General features: G+C 41.1%; 1 protein-coding gene across 1 annotated transcript in view; it reads right to left on the bottom strand.

Annotated features, from left to right (window-relative positions):
* LOC310962433 (protein O-mannosyl-transferase TMTC2-like) overlaps positions 1 to 9,851 on the bottom strand; it is a 59,112-nt gene extending 49,261 nt beyond the window's left edge. Inside the window, exon 1 of the mRNA XM_083934898.1 lies at positions 9,486 to 9,851. Within this exon, the coding sequence (XP_083791024.1) occupies positions 9,486 to 9,568 (83 nt within the window). The 5' untranslated portion in view covers positions 9,569 to 9,851. The remainder of the gene's footprint in view (positions 1 to 9,485) is intronic.
* Between the last annotated feature and the right edge of the window lie 10,060 nt (positions 9,852 to 19,911).

Below are 19,911 nucleotides of genomic sequence, written 5' to 3'. Positions count from 1 at the left end.
AAAACCAGCAGCCAAACTGAGTAACATTAATATTTATGTAATTTAGATGATGCTTTATGCTCTGATCCTTAATTTTGCCCTAAAGTTCTTGACAAAAACAGGCCTCACCATGTGGTTATGTTATAGAGACTATGTATTCATTTATTTGTTGAATCATTAGAAACATCCTATATCACGATATGTATAGTTATTAAGATATGAAATTACCTACATCAGGATAGAAGATTTAGGCCATGCAGATGCCCCTCTTTTTGAACTTTCTATAGTAATCACTATCATCTCCTTTGCTAATACCACTTCTGTCAACACTCCTCTAAATAGCCCTTCATTGTGTCACAATGAGAGAACCTCTAAACAAGACAGCTGCACTGAGACCTCCACACTTCCTCTATCTGTGTTATCTAGTGCAATTCTGCTCTTTCAGGCGCTTATCAGGAGGAAACAGGAAGAGAAGAGAGGCTATCTCCCTTGGCAGAATAAATCATGTTGATGTGAATGAAATATGAACGTACTACATGTCTTCTAATGCCAAGAATTTATGTTTTACAGAAATTTGAAATGATACATTTTATGTATGTACAAATGAGTATTATATGCAGAGATAAATTACTTGATATCCATTTTAAAATCCCTCACAGTATTTCACAACGACCTCCTACGGTTCTGTTTCGGTCAATTTCTTTAGCAAGTCTCGGGTGTCACGCTTCAAAGACGAATGCAAACAAATACCAACTGTACTACACTTGAGCGACAGAACTTCCAGTATAATCACTTCACTCCTCCTTCATCTCAATACAAAACACTATAACTGTGCCCTTGAAGCAGGTCTGCCATCTGATCTCTCCTCAATCTTAAATCCCTCAAGCCCTCACGTCAGCTCTCTCAATCTCCCCCTCTGAGGTTCTTTATGAGGTGAGAAGCACAAGCCGATTTCCCCCCCACACACACACCGTTGGCCCTGCTCTGACCCAGAAATCCTTATGCATATTAGTATATTTTACAAGAGTTAGCTGGAGAAGCCATGCGTGAAAATGGAAAGAGTCTGCTCAGCTAGGGTTCAGTGCCAAGGTTGCCAAGCTAATGAATCTCTGTTGGTTTCGTGAAGCTACCGGTACTTACATTATAACTAAGGCACTGCACAGCGTCAGCATCTCATGCTGAGATCAATGGGTGTTCATCACAACTTTTATCCCATCATATTACAGGTGGACTAGATTGTTTTTATGTGCAAACTTTGAACATTAACAAGATTACAGGAACTGTGTTCAATATTTTAGAAAACACTTTCATGCTGAGAGTTAGACTAGAACATGAATATCACTGTCACGTCTGTAGGGTACAAATAAAGCTACAGCGAGTAGCGGTTAGCCTAGCTTAGCATAAAGATTGGAAAGGGGGGAAAAACTAGTTAGGCTCTGTCTGAAGGTAACGAAATCTGCCTGCCAGCATCTCTAAAGCTAATAAATTAAAATGTCATACGTCAGACGAGAACAAAGGAGCAAAAACAACAAGATGTGGTTTTACAGCTCAGTATGAATTCAAGCAAGCATCCATTCAATTGCTTTTGGTCATCCGTTAAAATGTTTATTTATTCAAACTCTTTTCGATAAATGTAAAGTTTAAAGTAACACTCATATAGACAGGTGAAAGCTTTTCTAGTCTTTTATCACAGAGCTATGAAAAAATAGCAATTTGAATGGGGCGAAATATTTTAACATAGCTTTAAGAAACTGAAAGAACATTTTATCAGTGATTGCGAGCTGAGCCTACTGAACTCAGTGCTCAGTCAGTCTTATACTACTGGTATGAGAGGAGGGGTTATTTTACCGTAGTATAGCTAAACCTTTCGCTGTTAGAAACCACTTAAATGGCATAAAAAGTAGCCCAAGTTTTCACAGCCCACCCAATTAAATTTTTATCTGCTCAATTAAAAATAAAGTAACCCAGTTGGGCAGAGATTGATTACATAATGTTGAAAGGGTAACTGCTTGCGATTCGTGTGATCCCCAACTTGGGTCTGGTTTTGTATTACGCCACAACTGCTATAAGTCCACCTTGTAGTTCAAAGAGAGAAAGTGGATGCCAGCCTCGAAGTGTAATCTAACGCCATAAAAAAGGAGCCTTGCTTGCAAAGTGAGTTTAGTGCGCTGTGGTAGAAATTCAAGCCCATGTTGCTGAACACAGTTATGAAGGCTCTCAGTTGGGGAAGAGCGTGATGAACATGTGTGCGATTGGCCAGATAAGAAACTGAGACGATGTTTTCACCCCTTTATCTATGGTTTGTGGTTGTCAGCCTCCCAAATCTAGCATGGGTGTTATGACAAATCTATGGCTTTGTATGTATATCGCAGAGGGCGCTGGCAAACTTGTAAGGCCAGTTGTCCATGGATACCAGTGTTTTGGGATCCACATATGGTGTGTATACAGGAAGGGTCGTGGGACTGAGGTTTGGCAGTCATGCCTTGGCAGACGAGTGGGTAGGCTACGGCCTGCAAAGCATAAGGGGCAGCCAAGGGTTAGCAGCAGCCTCAACCAGCACAGGCCGTCCTCATCCACTGTTGGTACATATAACTATAAAACGTAATGCATTGCAATTTGGGTGTATTCCACGTGTAGTGCCAGTGCAAGTTTTGACTGGTACTGTTTTATAATTTTTCAAGTATTTATTACTGTAGAAATCACATCCGGAGCAAAGAAGGAAACTAGGTGACATAGTATAAGAGCCCTAGCTCAGATCAGGGTGGTGGTGGATGGGTCCTAGTTCGTGGTGGTGTTTGTGTCCTGGAACTAAGCAAAACCACGACCATTTTTTTTCTATTCCCAACCAAGTCGTTTTGATGCCTAACCCTAACCGTCAACCTATTTTGCCGAAACCTAACCGATGATTTATTATTCATGCAGTCTAAAAACTGACAGAGCATTATTTGTGGGGAGGTAAAACCATTTTTTGTCTGTCAGTCAACTTAATTATTTGATCGCTCTCTTAGAATCTGGCCATCTGCATTGGACGTCTTTCCCATGCTTTCAAGGCATGCTTTTGGAAAACTGGGTTTATATCTATATGAATGACTGGCACAAAACAATACCTCCTGCATAAAACACGTGGCTTCACAAAGCCTGTGAATGTTCTCATTCATCCAGGTCATCGTTATCCTCAAAGCAATTTCAGTCAAAAAAAACAACTGGACTGGTTGTTTGTCTAGGAAGACGTTTCACCTCTCATCCAAGAGGCTTCATCAGTACATGTACGCATCTGACCAGGCTGGGACTGGTCGAACTAACTGGTGTGAGATCCAGGTATACCTGGATCTCACACAACCAGTCCAGTTGTTTTTGACTGAAATTGCTTTGAGGGTGGCTTCACAAAACAAATAAAACTGTTAATATCAGGGAACACACAAAATGACTCAAAGTAACCTTGGGCAACAGCTATTTCTAACTCTGACCCTTGGCGGGCAATATAGATACTGTGATGGTCTAACTGTTTCAAAGAGATTTAGTTTATTATGACAATACCTTCCATAAATGTTTCTGATAAAATAAGTAAATCTACCTGCCTCAATACCCTTTTCATTATGAAGAACAAGTCATGCAAGCTATTCTGTTTGACAGAAGATTGTTTTTCCTGCCCCTTTAAGGATTGTAAAAGCTGGAGCACATCCCACCGCAAGAAGATAGGCTTAAATATTTCATCCTCAGCACATGAAGTACTGCCATCTCTTTGCTTACCCACCATTATAAACCCAAAGACAAATTCTAATTCACCCCATTCAACATTCTGAGTTCAAGCCTTCAATTGTGGCTTTAAAGCAGTTTCAAAGCCACAACATCTGCAGAGTTGACCACTAAGTGCTTTCGTAACTTAAATCTGCTCATAATCAAAATGAGACTCTTTGCTCCTGCCGTCCTATTGTTTAACTGATAGTTTGATGCTTCCACCACCAACTCTGAGAAGGCTACGACTGCAAAAACAAGACATCAATACAATAGCCTAATGTCCTATAAGTAAAAAAAAAAAACATGCTAATGCTTGACACCGGGCTAGTTCATATGATGGCAACAGCATTTTTTCAGCACCAAACCACACGTTTTATGAGGCTTGCCTGTTTCTCCTTAAAAACACATACCCCTTTATACGCAAATTGGGTTAAAAGCCTCAAAACCATGTCAAATTATACTTTCTCCATCACTTTTACACACCGCACTGTTCATTTTCTCTGCTGGTCTTAAAGCAGTGTTACTCATCTCTAAAACGCTTACAGTAAAAATTCCCCCGACAGACACAAGCCTTTTCACCTCAACTGTATTACTGCATAGTCAAATTTCTCTCACTCATTTCATTAGCCTACATCTTCCCTCAATATTTACCTGCTCTGAGCACATAGTGTAACTTAAACAGCCTCAACATAACTAGGGCACATGTTTTATATAATTATTGCACTAGAGGCACAAAGATTCCTGGCAACATTTACTACAGTGGGCCAAAACCCATCCCAGTGAGCTTTGGGAATGCAAACCCCTTGGAGATAACTATTTTGAAAAAAAGAGATGACGTGGGTTCTTTTGATGGCACACAATTAAATTCATGCATAAAATGTACTAACGTATTGTTAAGCTAACAAATTTAATATTACATCCCTATTTGGGCCTTATGTTTTAAACAACAGCCATATGTTGTGGTCAATACTGGGCAGATTCCAGCATTGTGTTCCAATGGATGGCTGACAACAAGTCTCTTTAGACACTGGTCTTGGATGTGTTAGTTTGATGCAGGGGAGGCAGCTATCTAGCGTTACTCCAAAGTTGTCTTGTTTACATCTCTTCTCAACTGGCTAGCGTACTACTGGGAAGGCTACATTCACCAACCTCTTGGTTTTGTTTGGAGTTGGAGGGTCATGTCTAGATGGGAAACCCAAGATTTGCGTAAGGTTAGTCATTGAGAAGTGAATCTTGCCAGAGTTTCTAGGGTTACCATCTAGACGTGAATGATTTGGAGGTTGTGTGAACCCTGTGGCTGCAACGTGAGGACTAGTGCATTGTGTGCTACGATTGGAGCTAAGCTGACTGTTGATAACCATTAAATAGCCTACCTTCGATGGCTGGATGTCTAAACCATACATTGTTTTTCTAGCCACATAGCAAATGTCAGTCCAGAATACATCTGGCTCTTAGACGCTAAATGCTTCGGCGCTAATTTAACTAAACTACGCTGTTAGACCAATACATAAAGTTGCAACAAAGATTGTCTATACAAAATATACCACATTTTAGGCTGCGCCAATGGAACAAAATGGTATCAACTTCCTGTCTCCTAAATGGGTACTACCATGCTTGAAAGTGTAGTGAACGTAATGCGGATGGATGAAAAGTTGTGTGTATAATTTATTTATATTTTCTCTTGACTAACATTACGTATTTACACAGCTAACAGCCATGTTTTTAGCATTACAAAACTTATTCTGAAGCATTCGTGAACGTTGACGTTAGCTTAGCTGGGTTGCCAGCTGCTCACAGAAACAGGTCTCAAACACAGTTAATATTCTACTGATCAGTCCGTGTGAAAAATGCATTTTTGTGGAGATGTGTGGCTTGTGAATAATGGGTCCAATGTTTACTCCAGTGATTATGGGACTACGTAAAAGACTCAACTAGAAACACTGTAATGAAAACTGGCCTACTTGAAACTGAATTAATTTACGGCTTCTCTTAAAAGCACAACAATGCTCCTTGTTAACTGGGCATATGTGCTACATTCATACATTGGACAACTGGCAGTGACAGGACACAAAGAAGGGCGAGAGAACAGTTCTTCCAATGTTTTTGTTTTATGCTCTTTGGCAGGGTTTCACAGAGATATTGTTCATATCAGGGGGTGAAACAATGTGTGGACCATTAAAAATATATATAGGCAAATCATTAGCACTTCAACTCACAGCACTATTGAAATAAGATGAAAGGGCGCTTCTTAAGGATGATCCCATATTGATGCATTTATCGGTCAACCTCAGAAACCAAGCTAGAAAAGTAACAGATGTTGCAAGCGACAGATGATCTTGTGTCTTCATTGTGGCACTTCTCTCGATTCACTACTCTGCATCATCTCTGTGTCATTTGTGTGGTTAAATGTTTAAACCCTTGTTTGGTACAAACATTTTCAGTTTTAACTGTGAGGATATTGGAAATAGAGAATGAAACTTAAATTATTAAGGGGAATGTGCCAGTGAGTGAAATCCAAACTCCTCCACACCCAGCCCCTTGCCCAGAGAATAAATTGTTTTTCTCTTTAGAAACAAAGAGAGGACATGTTTTCACTTCAATCCCCTGAGGGACCATTGCATGATTCTTAAACAGAGGGACTGTGATGTGATTGGGGTCACAGATCTTTTAGAATACATGACTCTGAATACTGAAAGCCACTTAGGATGCATTTCATTTCACAATTTCGCCTCCATTATCTCTTGTCCTTGTTTCACTCTTGGTGTCTGCAGAATAATGCCCAAGTCCTAGAAAAAGACATCCATTACTGGATGTATTAATCAAAAGCTGTTGTTAAAAACCAATATCATTGAAATGTCGGCATCATGCGGAGCCTCATTTGTTAACCTGTCAAAAGCCTCGATGATGCGTGTTCAAAGGAGAGTCCAGAGGTTATGGTGAATATATTTTTTCAATCTATGACCACAACTCCCAAGCAATCAATCTAACAAGCCTGTACAAACATGCACATCAGTAGTGTGAATAGCTTGTTTTAAAAAAAAAATCTAAGGTCCACCTTTACATCTGGCTAAATCTTAGATACTGTAAACCAGCAGATCATGTCTTGATTATTTCCCCAAATCGAAAAATGTGCCTGGCTCAAATTGTCTCCCAGCTCCCGTAAAACTTAGTCATTTCACACGCAGAGGCTTTTCATTGGGATTACTCCTGGCCAAGTGAGTGCTCAGCTGGGCCCTGAGCAGTGCCCAGGAAAAACACTTGACATGATTGAAAAAGCAGAGGCCAGCCAGAACATCCACACAAGCTGCAGTGCCTAGAATTATCTGCTCCGCCATCTCGTCTTCGATGTTAAGAACTGCATGTGACAAGAATTTGATTACAGGTTGAAAGGTCAGATAAGAATGTCTCATCTCACAAAAGACGACAAGATAAATTTCAAAGAATAAATTTGTTTACAACCAAGACGATATTTTTAGTCAACTCCATACCAGAATGATTAGTGCAACGCTTCTCCACTTCATTCTTTCTCTCACCGTAACCTTTAGCTCATAACTCTTGTCTAATCCCAGAGGGAAGAGACCGGGAGCACGCGACTCTTGACCCTGAGAGAGGATGGCGTTTGATGAACGACCAGGGAAGGTCAGACCTCTGATTGGTATTCAACCTCCTCCATCTGAGATCACTGAACCAAAACGCCAGAGTATGTCCCCAAGAGCGTAAATTACCATGGTGACATTGATTGATACACAGGATTGGCGGATACTGAACTTTCACTGAGGGGATGGAGTGCGAGGCGTAGGTTGAAGTGGACATGGCGCCGCCTCGGGTAATCTGTCACCGAGGGGCTTTTTTGACAACCTTGCGGTGTCACAGTCACATGTACACACAAGGCTGATGGATGAGAAACCCCTCTGAGAGCTTTATAGGGATACTTGGCGAGGTGTGATGGAACTGGAGACAGCGTACAGAGCTCTTTTCTACCACCACCCTAGGTTTCTCCACTATCCTCCTTCACCTCCACACACACACTCTGTCTTGCTCTCGCATTAACACACAGAGGGGTCACTGATGGTGTTGAAAAGCAAAGTGGGGGGGTGGGGGTCTTTGACCTTTAAGGGGTGTCTGGAGATGCTTACCAGACAGCAACCACTTACGGAACTGTGGACGAATAAGGGAGGTGATCTGTCCAAGAGAAATCTACCGCATACCTTGCATTTTACAGTTTTAAACCTGTGATTTAATATTTGATAATGGAAGACTTATTAATATCAGTTTTGACAGAACTGTTGCAGGAGCCAAAACACTGTATACGGTATTTCAGAGTCAAAGGAGAACTATCTGCCCCCTCTAAAAGGGGACCAGCTGTGGTGCTGAACTTTAACATGAAGGGCAATTACTCTCACGTATGGCAAGCTCACTCACCTACAGTATATTTTTCTTTTTTGTGGATGTGAAACACAGCAGGCTTGGAATACGCTTTAGTCATAATTTGTAGATTGTGCCCTCCTCAGTGTGGACAACCAAATAGTTTCAAAAGAACATGAAAGTATGGAATATCGATATAAGAAAAAGGCCATGTGTTTGAGAAATATTGTGAATAAACATTATTTTGTGTAAGAGAAATACATGCAAATCATCTGTACAATTAGTTTAAGCAAGAATTCATTACTTTTGTCTGATCTGATCAATGTAAACTGAATGTCTTTGGGATTAGGACAGTTTGTCAGACAAAACAAGATTTAATATTATATAAAACAGAGAAAAGTAGAGGCTCAAAGCAGCATTTTCTGCCATTTTTGCATGCAAAATTACTTAAGCAATCAATCGATTGTCAAAACGGTTGCCGTTTATGTATCTGTCGATAGACTAATCGATAAGGCAAATAATAGTCACGGCTCTACATAATATAGGGCTAAACTACTAAATTACTAAACAATTAGTGGCTAAAATGATCTGAAGATTGATTTTATCATCTCAGATTTGTCATGGGACTCCTGAGAGGGTGCTGACCCCTTAGAACCACTGGTCTATATTACTAACCATGCTGTCTTTGTCTTTTAAAGAAACATATATCATTTTACCTCTACAGTCCATCAGGGTAGCACACACAGTATTTTCTGTGAATGCCCTCTCCACAGCATTATAGTGTTGACGTGTTTATTCAGCTGTTTGCAAAATGAAACTCCCGGTTTAAATTAGCTTTTATTCCCCAGAGGGGGGTTGCAGGGCATTTGTTAGAACAGGCAGCAGTGCTTCATCAACACAAAAGAGCATCTGAACCACTTCATGTGAGCACCAGACGATGGGACCACAACGTGTTGAACTTGCTTTTAGTTGCTGGAGACATGGAACATGTGATGTGCCAATTTTATTTCTAACATTTAACAATGAGGCGCACGACATTTTGAGGTAGAAATGAGGAACTATCTGCTAATAAACGCTTAGTTAATGGTAAGATCTTACCCAAATGTTATAAGCAATAGACTACAACAATATAAACTCAATGAGCAGCGTATTTAGTTAGAACTGGACCGCACAGGTTTCAGTAGCCTACGTTTCCTGTCCTTCCTCCCTGTCTTTGTGCCTTTGACTACAGTCTATAGAATAAGCAGTGATTTATTATAGGCTGCGGACAAAAGCACCGGCAAACATGCGGGCAGGCGCATTGACCCGTCCCCCCTCTCTGCGCTTCCGTGCGGAGGTAACAAGAGGAGATGACAAGTGGAGCAGCGCATGGGGATGTTGCGCTCTGACGGCGGAAAACCTACCTGTCATCGTAGCAGAAATCTGCGTCCAGCGTGTTCAGATAGAGACCCACAGCCACGGCGGTGCACACCAGCTCCGTGATCATCTCTCAAAACCAAAGTGGGAGAGGAGCAGGGATGAGAAATCAACTGGAATCAGGTACACCCTCCCCTCCCCTCTTTCGCGCAAGTCTCTGTTATTGTGTGCTCAATTCAGCCGATCGGCAGCACAGCTCTCCGGTGGCATTCTCCCGTGACACGCAAAGTGAGTCAAAGTTAGCCATATTCCCTGTAACCCATTGTGTTGAGAGACGGGTCAGGGGTGTCGGGAGGTGAAGCTAAAGCCGGGTTCTGCTCGGAGCTGCTCGCATTATCTCTCTGCTGCGGAGTCCTCGGTGTGCGCATCTCTCCGCCTTGGCACTGGAGAGAGCCGAGCTGAGAGACGCATGTGGTTTTTCAGGGAGGCTGAGCATGCGCACTGGGCTCTGCACTGGAGGGAGAAAAAGGTGGGGAGTGTTGGAAATAAGTCATTGTGGGTCTTTGCATTGCTGATGTGGACTAGAATAAAAAATCAGCCGTGCACAGGAAGTCAAGCATGTGGGAACATTTTATGTTGATTTAACAGCAACAGACAGAAGACATCAGTCGGTGTTACTCAAGAGATAATGTCACATTTATGTTTTTTTAAGGTCACAATAATACATCGAGATGTAAAAATGAATAATCTTTGGTAAGACTTTCTATGACTTGTGATTATTTGTAATGAATTAAAAGCGCCTTACAGATGCTGAGCTGACTGGTGGCATACATTACATTATGATTACTAAGTAACCTCAACCATCAGAATTCATACTATGCTACAATAGCATGCCGTATTATAAGTTATCATGGTATGTGTTATCAACGTATCTATAATAATGCATGCCTCATAATAACGTTTCACTGTTGGTGGTAAGTGTAATGCATTTTCGCACTTAAAATAATTTATTACAGTAGCTGCACCCAGTTGTTTATGGTTTGTCAACTCACTGTTTTCATCCCATAGTGAAAAGAAATCCTGTCACAAATGTATGGCACTATTTTGTCTTTTCCTTACTTTCAATATATCGTATAGGATTTATAACTTATTAAAGCATACACAATTTACTTGTAATTCTCTGCATGTTTTTTTAACTTGCATCTTACATGGTCACTTATGATGCCGCATTGATTATTTTAAATGCATGGAAATGCATTTGTCAATCTCTACTTTATAACCAGCCAAGAGCATCAATTTAAGACAACTTATACATCATTATACATCTAGAATGACCAGAAAGCCTTATGGGAGTGCACATAATGGGACAAGAACTCAAATGCAGGCAGATGAGGAGGGCACAGGAACAATTCAATGATTTACGGTTAATGGCCTGCAGGTTTTGCCTCCAAAGGGCAGACAGGGGACAGCAGGACAGGTAAAGGGGAAACTGGATAACAAAACTCCAAATGTAAATGAAGACGAACGGACAAAGAACAAAGGTATAAATAGTGAGTGACTGAATGGGGAAGTGAGAAAAGGTGAGCAGGAGGTCAGGTGATTGCAGGACTAATAAAGGACAGGTGAAACTAATGGAGGCAGGGCGGACAATCACAACAGAGGGATATCAGAAAAGTCTGAGCGATTGTGGGGCGCTTATATCAAAATAAATCAGGAAACACAAAACAATGAATGAAACATGAAACTGAAAACCTCAAAATCCTAACTGAAAGTCCAGAACCAAACATAAGCCAGAAAAAATCCTGGCTGCAACATTATATGTGTTTATAAGTGTAGTCATAAACATTATGAATGTATTATAATTCACTACGAACGCCCACATTATACACTATAGATGTGATCTCCATAGAAAGGGTTACTGTGACGGCATATTAACATTAATATTTATCTGCACGCTTAAATCAAAGAAATTTCCTAAACATAAATTGAAAGTAACCTTGGGAGGGGGAAAAAAATCCTTTTTTTAATGCCCTTGGTAATCCAATAATAATCAAATAATCAAGTCAAAATGTAATGACTTTAGGGAAGATGCCATTTTGACCAAATTAGTTTAATGCCCCTAGGACCCCTGTCTTCAAGACAATTAACCCCTGCTGGTAAAACGAAGATTAAGTTGAGTAAAAAACTGAAATATTTCTCCCTCTGAATTGTGACTTGGAAAATAGGTGGATAAAATAGATGATAAATTCAAAGGTTTTGAAATAAAAACAGCGTATAGGAGTGTCCTATCTGACAACACATTGAGTGATGCAGTGTCCTGTTAAACAGCTGTGATAGGGATGTTGCTGTAGTTATCACCTTATCTCATTCTAACCCCAAATTAAAAAATATTGATTCATTTGCTACACACCAACCCCCTAGTGTCTCTGTGGAGAGGCTAAACTGGGAGAGTACTTGTGATTGATGAACCGTTGTACCTCACCCCACGGTGAGGACGCATATGGGCGTCAGTTTGGAAACAAACAGTCTGGTCCCGCTGCCTACCAGCTGGACCGACGCCTGGCCCCTCAGTCGGGAGCTCCATGCAAAGAAATCCTCTGCAGAGTAGTGAAAGGAGTGAAACAGATGGCTGGGGAGGGATGTAGAGAGTGCAATGGCATCGGCCGGTTACCGCTGAGACAGTGACAGAGCATTACGGGGCCAGAATAGTCATTTGTAACAAGATGTACCCAGTGACCCAGATTCTGAGGAGGACCTGTTGGACTATGTTGGGCTTTGTACCTGAGTCTTATGTTGAGGTGCTTCTTCTTCTAGAGCAGTCATGAACACGTTCGTAGCAAATTATACATAGAGTTATGAACAGAAATTCAGATGAAAAAAAAACATGCTGACACACTGCAGGGCCGGACCGGAAGTCCAAAGAAGCGAAACCAGAAGTGCAACAACGCAAAAAAAACAACGCACAAAAAACAATGTACAAAAAACAACGTTACATGACTGATTGAGCCAAGAAAAGGTGACAGTTAGGGTTAGGCTAGGCATGAAAAACACTTGAGCTGTTTCTCCAACTGATATCTTGTCTGTTTATGTTCTGGTGGACTCCGCATCTCGCCAAGTACAGTCCAAATCCCTGGATGTGACTTCCATCCATCCCTCGAGGATACATCGGAGGTGACTTGTGTGGACTTAGGACAGCCAGGTATCCCAAAATTAATCTCACATTAACGACCATACTGCATGGACTCCCCAGTTGAAGTTGCCAAGTCTGAACTACTAAACTCAAAAGCCCGAACTTGGCATACTTGGTATTGAGAAATGTCTTTGGTCAGGATATAAAAAAAAAAAGCTGAAATGGACCAGAAGTCGACCGTGAAAAATCGTACAAAAAACAACAGTTTTAGCCAACAAAAGGTGACGGTTAGGAAAACACTTGAAAAAACACCCCAACCTGCCTCATTACATGGTGGTTTGAGAACAGCCTGAGCATTCATAAGTGTCCAGAGGTAATAAATGAGAGAGTTATAGACACTTTTGACTCTTTATCTGTAAGACAACCTTGAAATACATTCTTGTTCATGTCGGTTTTATTTGATTAGAAAGTTTGTACACCAACATTATCACAAATTTTACCCAAAGGAAGCCTACAAGACACACACTGCTCCGTTTCCCTGCCACACGGGGTCAAGGGGTGCTCTGTCGTGCAGAGGGGAAGGGGGGGGGGGTGTTCCGGTAGAGAGAATAAACAGGCCCATGGCAAAACAAACACATTACAGGACAAGTGTGTACTCCCTCTGACTGATGACCTGCTACGTCCTCACCTCCTCAGCGGCATGAATTTATTGCTTGCTTTTTTAGGTGTAAACAGGCAACAGTCCTAAATAAAACTTCCTTTTTTGTTTTAGATGAAGAAGTCCAAAGGGGCAGTTGAGGACTCTGGTAAATGGGTATTACATTCATTGACCTATGCATTTTTCCTCTTTCTCATCCTATTCTTTGTCTGTTATTGGAAGTGACAAACATTTTAGCGCTTATAATTGTTTTGGCAAATACTCGTTCGAGCCACATTTTGTTTTGCTCGCCAACAAAGCAAATGTTTGCATATTTATATTTGACATGTGACATAACTATTCTTTGTTGAGGGATTCAGCACAGTCCCGCATGTTTTAAATTACGCCCCCCCCCCCCCCCCCCCCATCAATACAACTGTCATGTCTGTGCAATAATTGTGAAGCTACAGCCAGAAGCCAGTTTGTTTGGATTAGCATAAAGAAACAGAGGAAACAGCCCTTCAAAAGCTCACTGTACTTAATATTCAGAACATTAATAAAGCAGCAAACAAATATTTTCCATGTAAATATATGGTGGAGTAAAGATGACCTGAGCAGAGAATGAAGTCTCTCCCTGTGCGTGTGTTGTAATCCCAGTTTCTCTAATGTTTCTTTTGTGCATGTGGCCTTGAACCCACTTTTTTTAGTATTTCAAGTACAGGTCCTTGAGCACATTATATCTATTTTGTTTCATTCAGTTCTAATTTTGCATATGAGCTATAATTTTGTTAATTTGGCAAAGGATAACGCTGCCAGAACCTGATATAGCGGACTTAATGTACTAAGCTCGAGTGAAAATATTATGAAGAGGGTTTCTGTTCATTGGCTGCCATCCAACAGAGCCAGGCTAGGTGTTTACTCCTGTTTCCATTCTTCATGCTAAGCTAACAGGCTGCAGCCTCATATTTAAAGATTTACTCCGTAAGATTTCAATCTATTACATTGTCCTTCTAGTTACTATCTATCGAAGAGTGAGTTAAAACAATGGTGTTTGATCTATGACCCCTAATGAAAGCACTTCTACTTGCCTTTTTTGCAGAGTATTCCAATATCCATGTGACGTGTCTGTGGCGGAATCCGCAGGCTAGATGTAAATAAGCCTCCATGTTAGTGACACTGCTGACAGTGGTTGGTCTGCCGGTCTGGGCTGACCAGGCCCCCACCACAGCGACTTAGTTGATCCAATACGGAAGTGCCACATACCGCAGTTCTCAGAGTGGCCACTAGTTTCCACAATAGAGCAATTTCTCATTGACCCCCATGTTAAACAGGCTGTTTTCACAGCGTTATTAGACCTATTTAAGGTCTGGTACAAAAAAAGTTCTAGTCTGTATGTTTAGGTCATAACTGACACAATCAGTACACTCAATTTCCCCAGTGAGTGCTGTCTCAAATCACACACTGCTGCCGAGCACTTACCGGAAATGACGATCGTATTTCTTCTTCTGTTTATTTTTCCAAAAGCTTTTCCAACAAGTCTTCTGACTCAGCACACCGCCAGAAATCCTTGTGATGCTCTTTTTACATTTATAAAGTGAATCCATTGCGCCATTTTCCAGTTTGAATTAAGTCCTGCATCTTCCGCTACGTAGATAAAATGGCGGTGATTGTTCATTGATCCACACTCAACGGTTTGGCCGTTTTTGAGTGTGGGACTGGATAAATGTAGTACACTGCATTTTACCAACTTCTGGCATGCCCACACTTCAACCCTCAAAGTGGGTGAGGGTGGAAGTGCACGATCTGGGACACAACAATAGTTACCATGAATGTGACAAGAAAATAACTTTTAATTACATCTTACAGCCAAAGAGGTTGCTAAAAACAAGTAACCCAATTCTTATGGAGTACAACTTTAACGCGCAAATATAAGAGCGGTATCAATCTTCTCATGTAACTCTTGGCAAGAAAGTGAATAAGCATACTTGCAAAATGTCAAACTATTCCCTTAAGCATCATTATGTATTGTGCAAGAGTTATTATGCAGTATGTTTATACAGATTACAAGATAATGCTTCCATGAAGTTCACACATCCAATTTAAGAGACAAAACCGACCAATAGGACAATCTAAAAAAAAAAAACAGTTATTAAGAGAGTTCCCCTCCCGTTGAAACTATGCAATGTGAGTAATGGTAATGTCCCTGTGCTATTTACTCCGGAACCACTGCTTCTTCACCTCAGCAGATAAACATCACGCAGGAAACAGATAATCACAGCTGGAAGGACTGGGCGCTGGCCCTGCCCTCACAGAAATAGCAACACCCATAATATTAATATCAACACTGAAGCTTGGCAACCTAAAATCAGGGGACATCGCACGCCAAATCAAATCCGCCCTGGTTTGAAGGACAAAGGCTGTCACCTCCTCGTTCTGCTCAGGAAGAGCAGAAATATAACCGGGAGGAAAAAAAGAGGGGCTTGATGACTGTTTGGGTTTGGCGCTGAATTAAGGCTAATGAGTGCTATTCTAAGTTAAACCACACCAATGATGGACTGTAAAATGGCTTGATTGCGGTTAAAAGGGTAAGTGCATTGAATTGTTTCAGAAAAGACAGACTGTGAAGATAAAATAAAACAAAAAGAGACGCAATAAAACAACACACCCCATTCATAAAATGCAGCAGCTCATATGCCCTTTACTATTGTCATTACTGTGTGCAATAAATTTGATGTGTTTTGGAGTCTGAAGCTGAACTGCAGACAGGGAATAAAAAGGGGGAGGGATGCTAAACCTGACTGGTCAAAAGAAAGGCTTTTCATGCTTTCAGAGTTCAGCGATTGTGTAGAACAAATCCATTCAATATAATATAACTTAAAGCATTTTCTAACCTCAGAAAACTCTTTAAACCCAGTGACAGGACAGGGTAGCGCAAGTACTGAGTGGTTTACTCGACATGACAGGAAAAACTTTTTAGGTGTTCCACTTCACTTTCCCTCTGTCACATCCATTAAACATTGCAGTTTGTGCCAACATGATGTAAAAACCACAGGAAATGTATTTTACGGTATGGAATTGACCTTAAATCACAGCTCCCTGAAGATATTTACAGATTCAGAATATATATTCTTCAAACAGGTTATGTGATTTAAGTAACAAATACATTTTAGATGCCATATTGTAAAAAGTGAATATCGCATGTCTTTTCTATTATTTTAAAGAAGGTTTAAGAAGAAGAATTCCTTTATTCATCCCGCAGTGGGGAAATTCAATTTTTACTCTATTTTTTCTTTTTACACACATACACACACACAGGACCTATATACATGCAGCTAGGGGAGGGATGTTTGAGCGAGAGGGCTGCCAGTGACCGGCACCCAGAGGAGTTGGTGGTCCGGTGTCTTGCTTAATTAAGAGCACATCGGCAGTGCCCAGGAGATGAACTGGCAACTCTCCAGCCACCAGTCCACGATTCATTCATGGTCCACTCAGGGACTCAAGCCGGCGACCCTCCTGTTCCCAGCCAAGTCACCTATGGAATGATCTACTACTGCCCAAAACAACTCAGCGCCCAACGTGGGGCTCGAACCCACGACCCTGAGATTAAGAGTCTCATGCTCTACCGACTGAGCTAGCCGGGCTGGGTTCAGGCGCCACACCCTTGCATTTAAAAGAAATGTTAAAGTACTTTCTGTTAAAGAAAGTACATATTAACTATTTTAACATGGTATGAGTGAATACTTGATTCTGATTGGCTGTTACAACAGGATATAGCACACCTATTAAGTAGTTCCAGGGATAATAAAAATATATTAAATTACATTAAAAGAGAAAACATACATCTTATGTTCATAGGGACTCGAATCAGCACCCCTCCAGTTCCCAGCCAAGTCACCTATGGACTGAGCTACTGCCACCCCAGGTTTTATATAAATACTGTGAAACTATCCGTTAAAGTGCCGTTACAGCTGCTAAGTGACCTGAATGTGAGAAATATGTCCACTTTAAGATGGGGAAATTAAGCATTATGTTAGTTTTGGATTACAATAGAGGTTGATAGCGTACATAAGTACTACTTTAACATATGAGTGTTTCTTGTTTTCTCCCATTGATCTAATTTGAAATCTGGCTATTCCAAAAGAATGGTAGCCAGATTAATGGAAAATATGAATCAGAGGTAAATAGCCTGTTGTTATTATTGGATATATGTGAAGATCCACATTGAAAGCAGCAGTTGCGCATCAAGTTTATCCTAAGGGGTGACTTTGTTCGAGGTTCAGAGTCAGACATTTACACAGCTTGACATGCATGTATTCATGTCCCCACATACATCTACAGACAGGTATGAAATACGAGTTTTGCAAACGGGGCTCTTCAGAGAATTAATCTGAAGTGACTTGAAGTGATAACAGCAGATTTTAATCTAAAACAAGCGGTGTGCGCCCAGTTCGACGTCCGGCCAAATCCCATCTTTCTCACAAGCAGGGCGTCTGGCAGAGAAGTGTAGTCTGTTTGTGACTGAAAGGGCATCGTGATGGCAGCCAGAGCTGCTTCCTGGCACCCTTTTCCCTCTGATGGCTGTCTGCCAAAAACCTCAGAAAATAACCTTGTACTTGGGGACAGCTTAAACAGGACACGATGATCACGCTCAGATGGAAGACATTAGAATATCGTGTATGAGAGTGGATGTAGAGAGTAGGATGTAGAAGGCCGGTGTGTGCTTGTGATGCTTAACAGACCTTATGGCTTTTTCGTCATCGCCATTCTTCTTTTAACACGTGATCACTTCCACTAACCGATGTCTTTCTCTTACTCCCATTCCTCATGTTCAAGTTGTGTTAATGCTTAATAAAGACAGAAGAAAGGGCGTTCTCTCAATTTACAACACCAGATTCACAAGATATGAATGTATGATGAAAGCACACAAACTGCAAATGTAAGTTCCTTCCTGTTCATGCAGATGGAGGAGCCCTGAGATGATTTTTCAAATGGAGGGAGGTAACAGGAACTTGATTCATATCCAAACACCACCGTGAGAAACACTGATCACAGCAAAGGGCCGAAGTGTCTGACGCACTCCCCTCACTTCCTCTCATTCCTACCTTGCAATGAAAAGTCATCTGGATTGCCTTGCGTGATTCCCCGCGCTGACTATTTCTGTCTCTGAGCCTTCATCACATCCCGGTTTCCTGCCTTAAGTGCAAAATCAGGAAACTGTAGTTTACCTACTGCGTTGCTTTTGCTGGATTCTTTCTGAAAAAGTTTGCATGTTTGTTTGTGTGCAGAGCAGACCTTATAGCAGCACATTTTTCTATGTGGGCATATGAAAAGGGACTGTGCCAGGCTGTGTTTATATATACATATGTGCGCAAGCATCCGTGCAAGCATCAAGGAAGGGACAGGTCGACAAGACGTGACTCACTCGGCCACAACAAAACCCAGCAACATTTGTATCCCAAAACAAGCCCTGTTCACATCTTGAATTACTTGTATTCGTGTCAGTCCGGTTTGGCCACTATAGAGCAGGCTGTCAGGGAAAACACGGTGCTGGATCCAAACATGGTCCAGGCGCAGCGGAGAGCCCCACCATCTGTCTTTAGCGAGTTAAAAATAAAGCTCTGGGACACAGTTTCAACACGGCAGCATTGACAGACCTATGGATGGGCTGCAGATGTGCAGGCTGCTGCAGCTACAGTGACAAATAATAGACGCAGTGGAAGGATGTGATCGGTGGAAGTGCTTGTTTTGTACTGCACACTGGGAGAGTATCATATTCCCTTTGTTTCAGACTAATTTCATTCAAGTCTCCATAATTTAGGAAAATGGATGTTCCTACAGAGCTTTAATTAACACTGTTCACATGCACGGCTGCTGTGACCACTACTGACTCAGTGGTGAGTACTGAGAGATGCACAGAGCACAATATGACAGAATGAATGTTCATTATGAAAGGGATGACACACCCTGTCAGATGAACTCAAGTAGCCCTGCATTGACACCACTCGTCATGTCTCAAACGTGTTCATTTGAATTGATTTTGAACTGGTGATTATAACCGAAATGTCAAGGTTGGTTTGGTCAAGTCCGCATTCGTGTTACTGCTTGGAGAAGCAGAAGCTGGAAGTTTATTCATTACTTTGAAGTCACTATTTCAACCAGTTATTACTTTTAGCTTTTTAAACCACTTATTCAACATTTTTACCAAATTTAACCATTTCTCTGCTACGTTTAGCTAACTTTAACCACTTATTAATCAGGTTTGGCTACAGTGTTTCAACAATGTATCTTTAACTGTATTTTTAGCTAGTTTATCTATTTTAACCATTTCTCTGTCAAGCTGTTTTCACACTGCAGTTTAGTGACTCTGCGCTTTTGAAAACGCTGTATTCTTACATCTACTTCATATATATAATTAAATAAGAGTTTATTGGGTTGTTTTTTGTTTTTTTTATGTATTTATTTAGCTAAGAGTTTATTGGTTATCTTATACTGTATGTTTTATACATCCCTTTTGTTTTTGTAAGCTGCTGGGAATTCAATTTCCTTGCGGGAGTCATCCCAAAGGTCAATAAAGAGAAGTCTAAGTCTCTAAACATTCTTAAAGGTGGGTGGTTGACAGGCCGGTTGACAGGCCGGTTGCCGTGCGGCGGTGTGAATTCAGCTTCACATTTAGCTAACTTTAACCTCTTATCCATCATGTTTGGCT

This window comes from Echiichthys vipera, assembly GCF_963691815.1.
Source record: "Echiichthys vipera genome assembly, chromosome: 20".
Taxonomy (NCBI): domain Eukaryota; kingdom Metazoa; phylum Chordata; class Actinopteri; order Perciformes; family Trachinidae; genus Echiichthys; species Echiichthys vipera.
The sequence above is the reverse complement of the archived record's forward strand: the minus strand, read 5'-3'. Positions and strand labels throughout refer to the sequence as shown.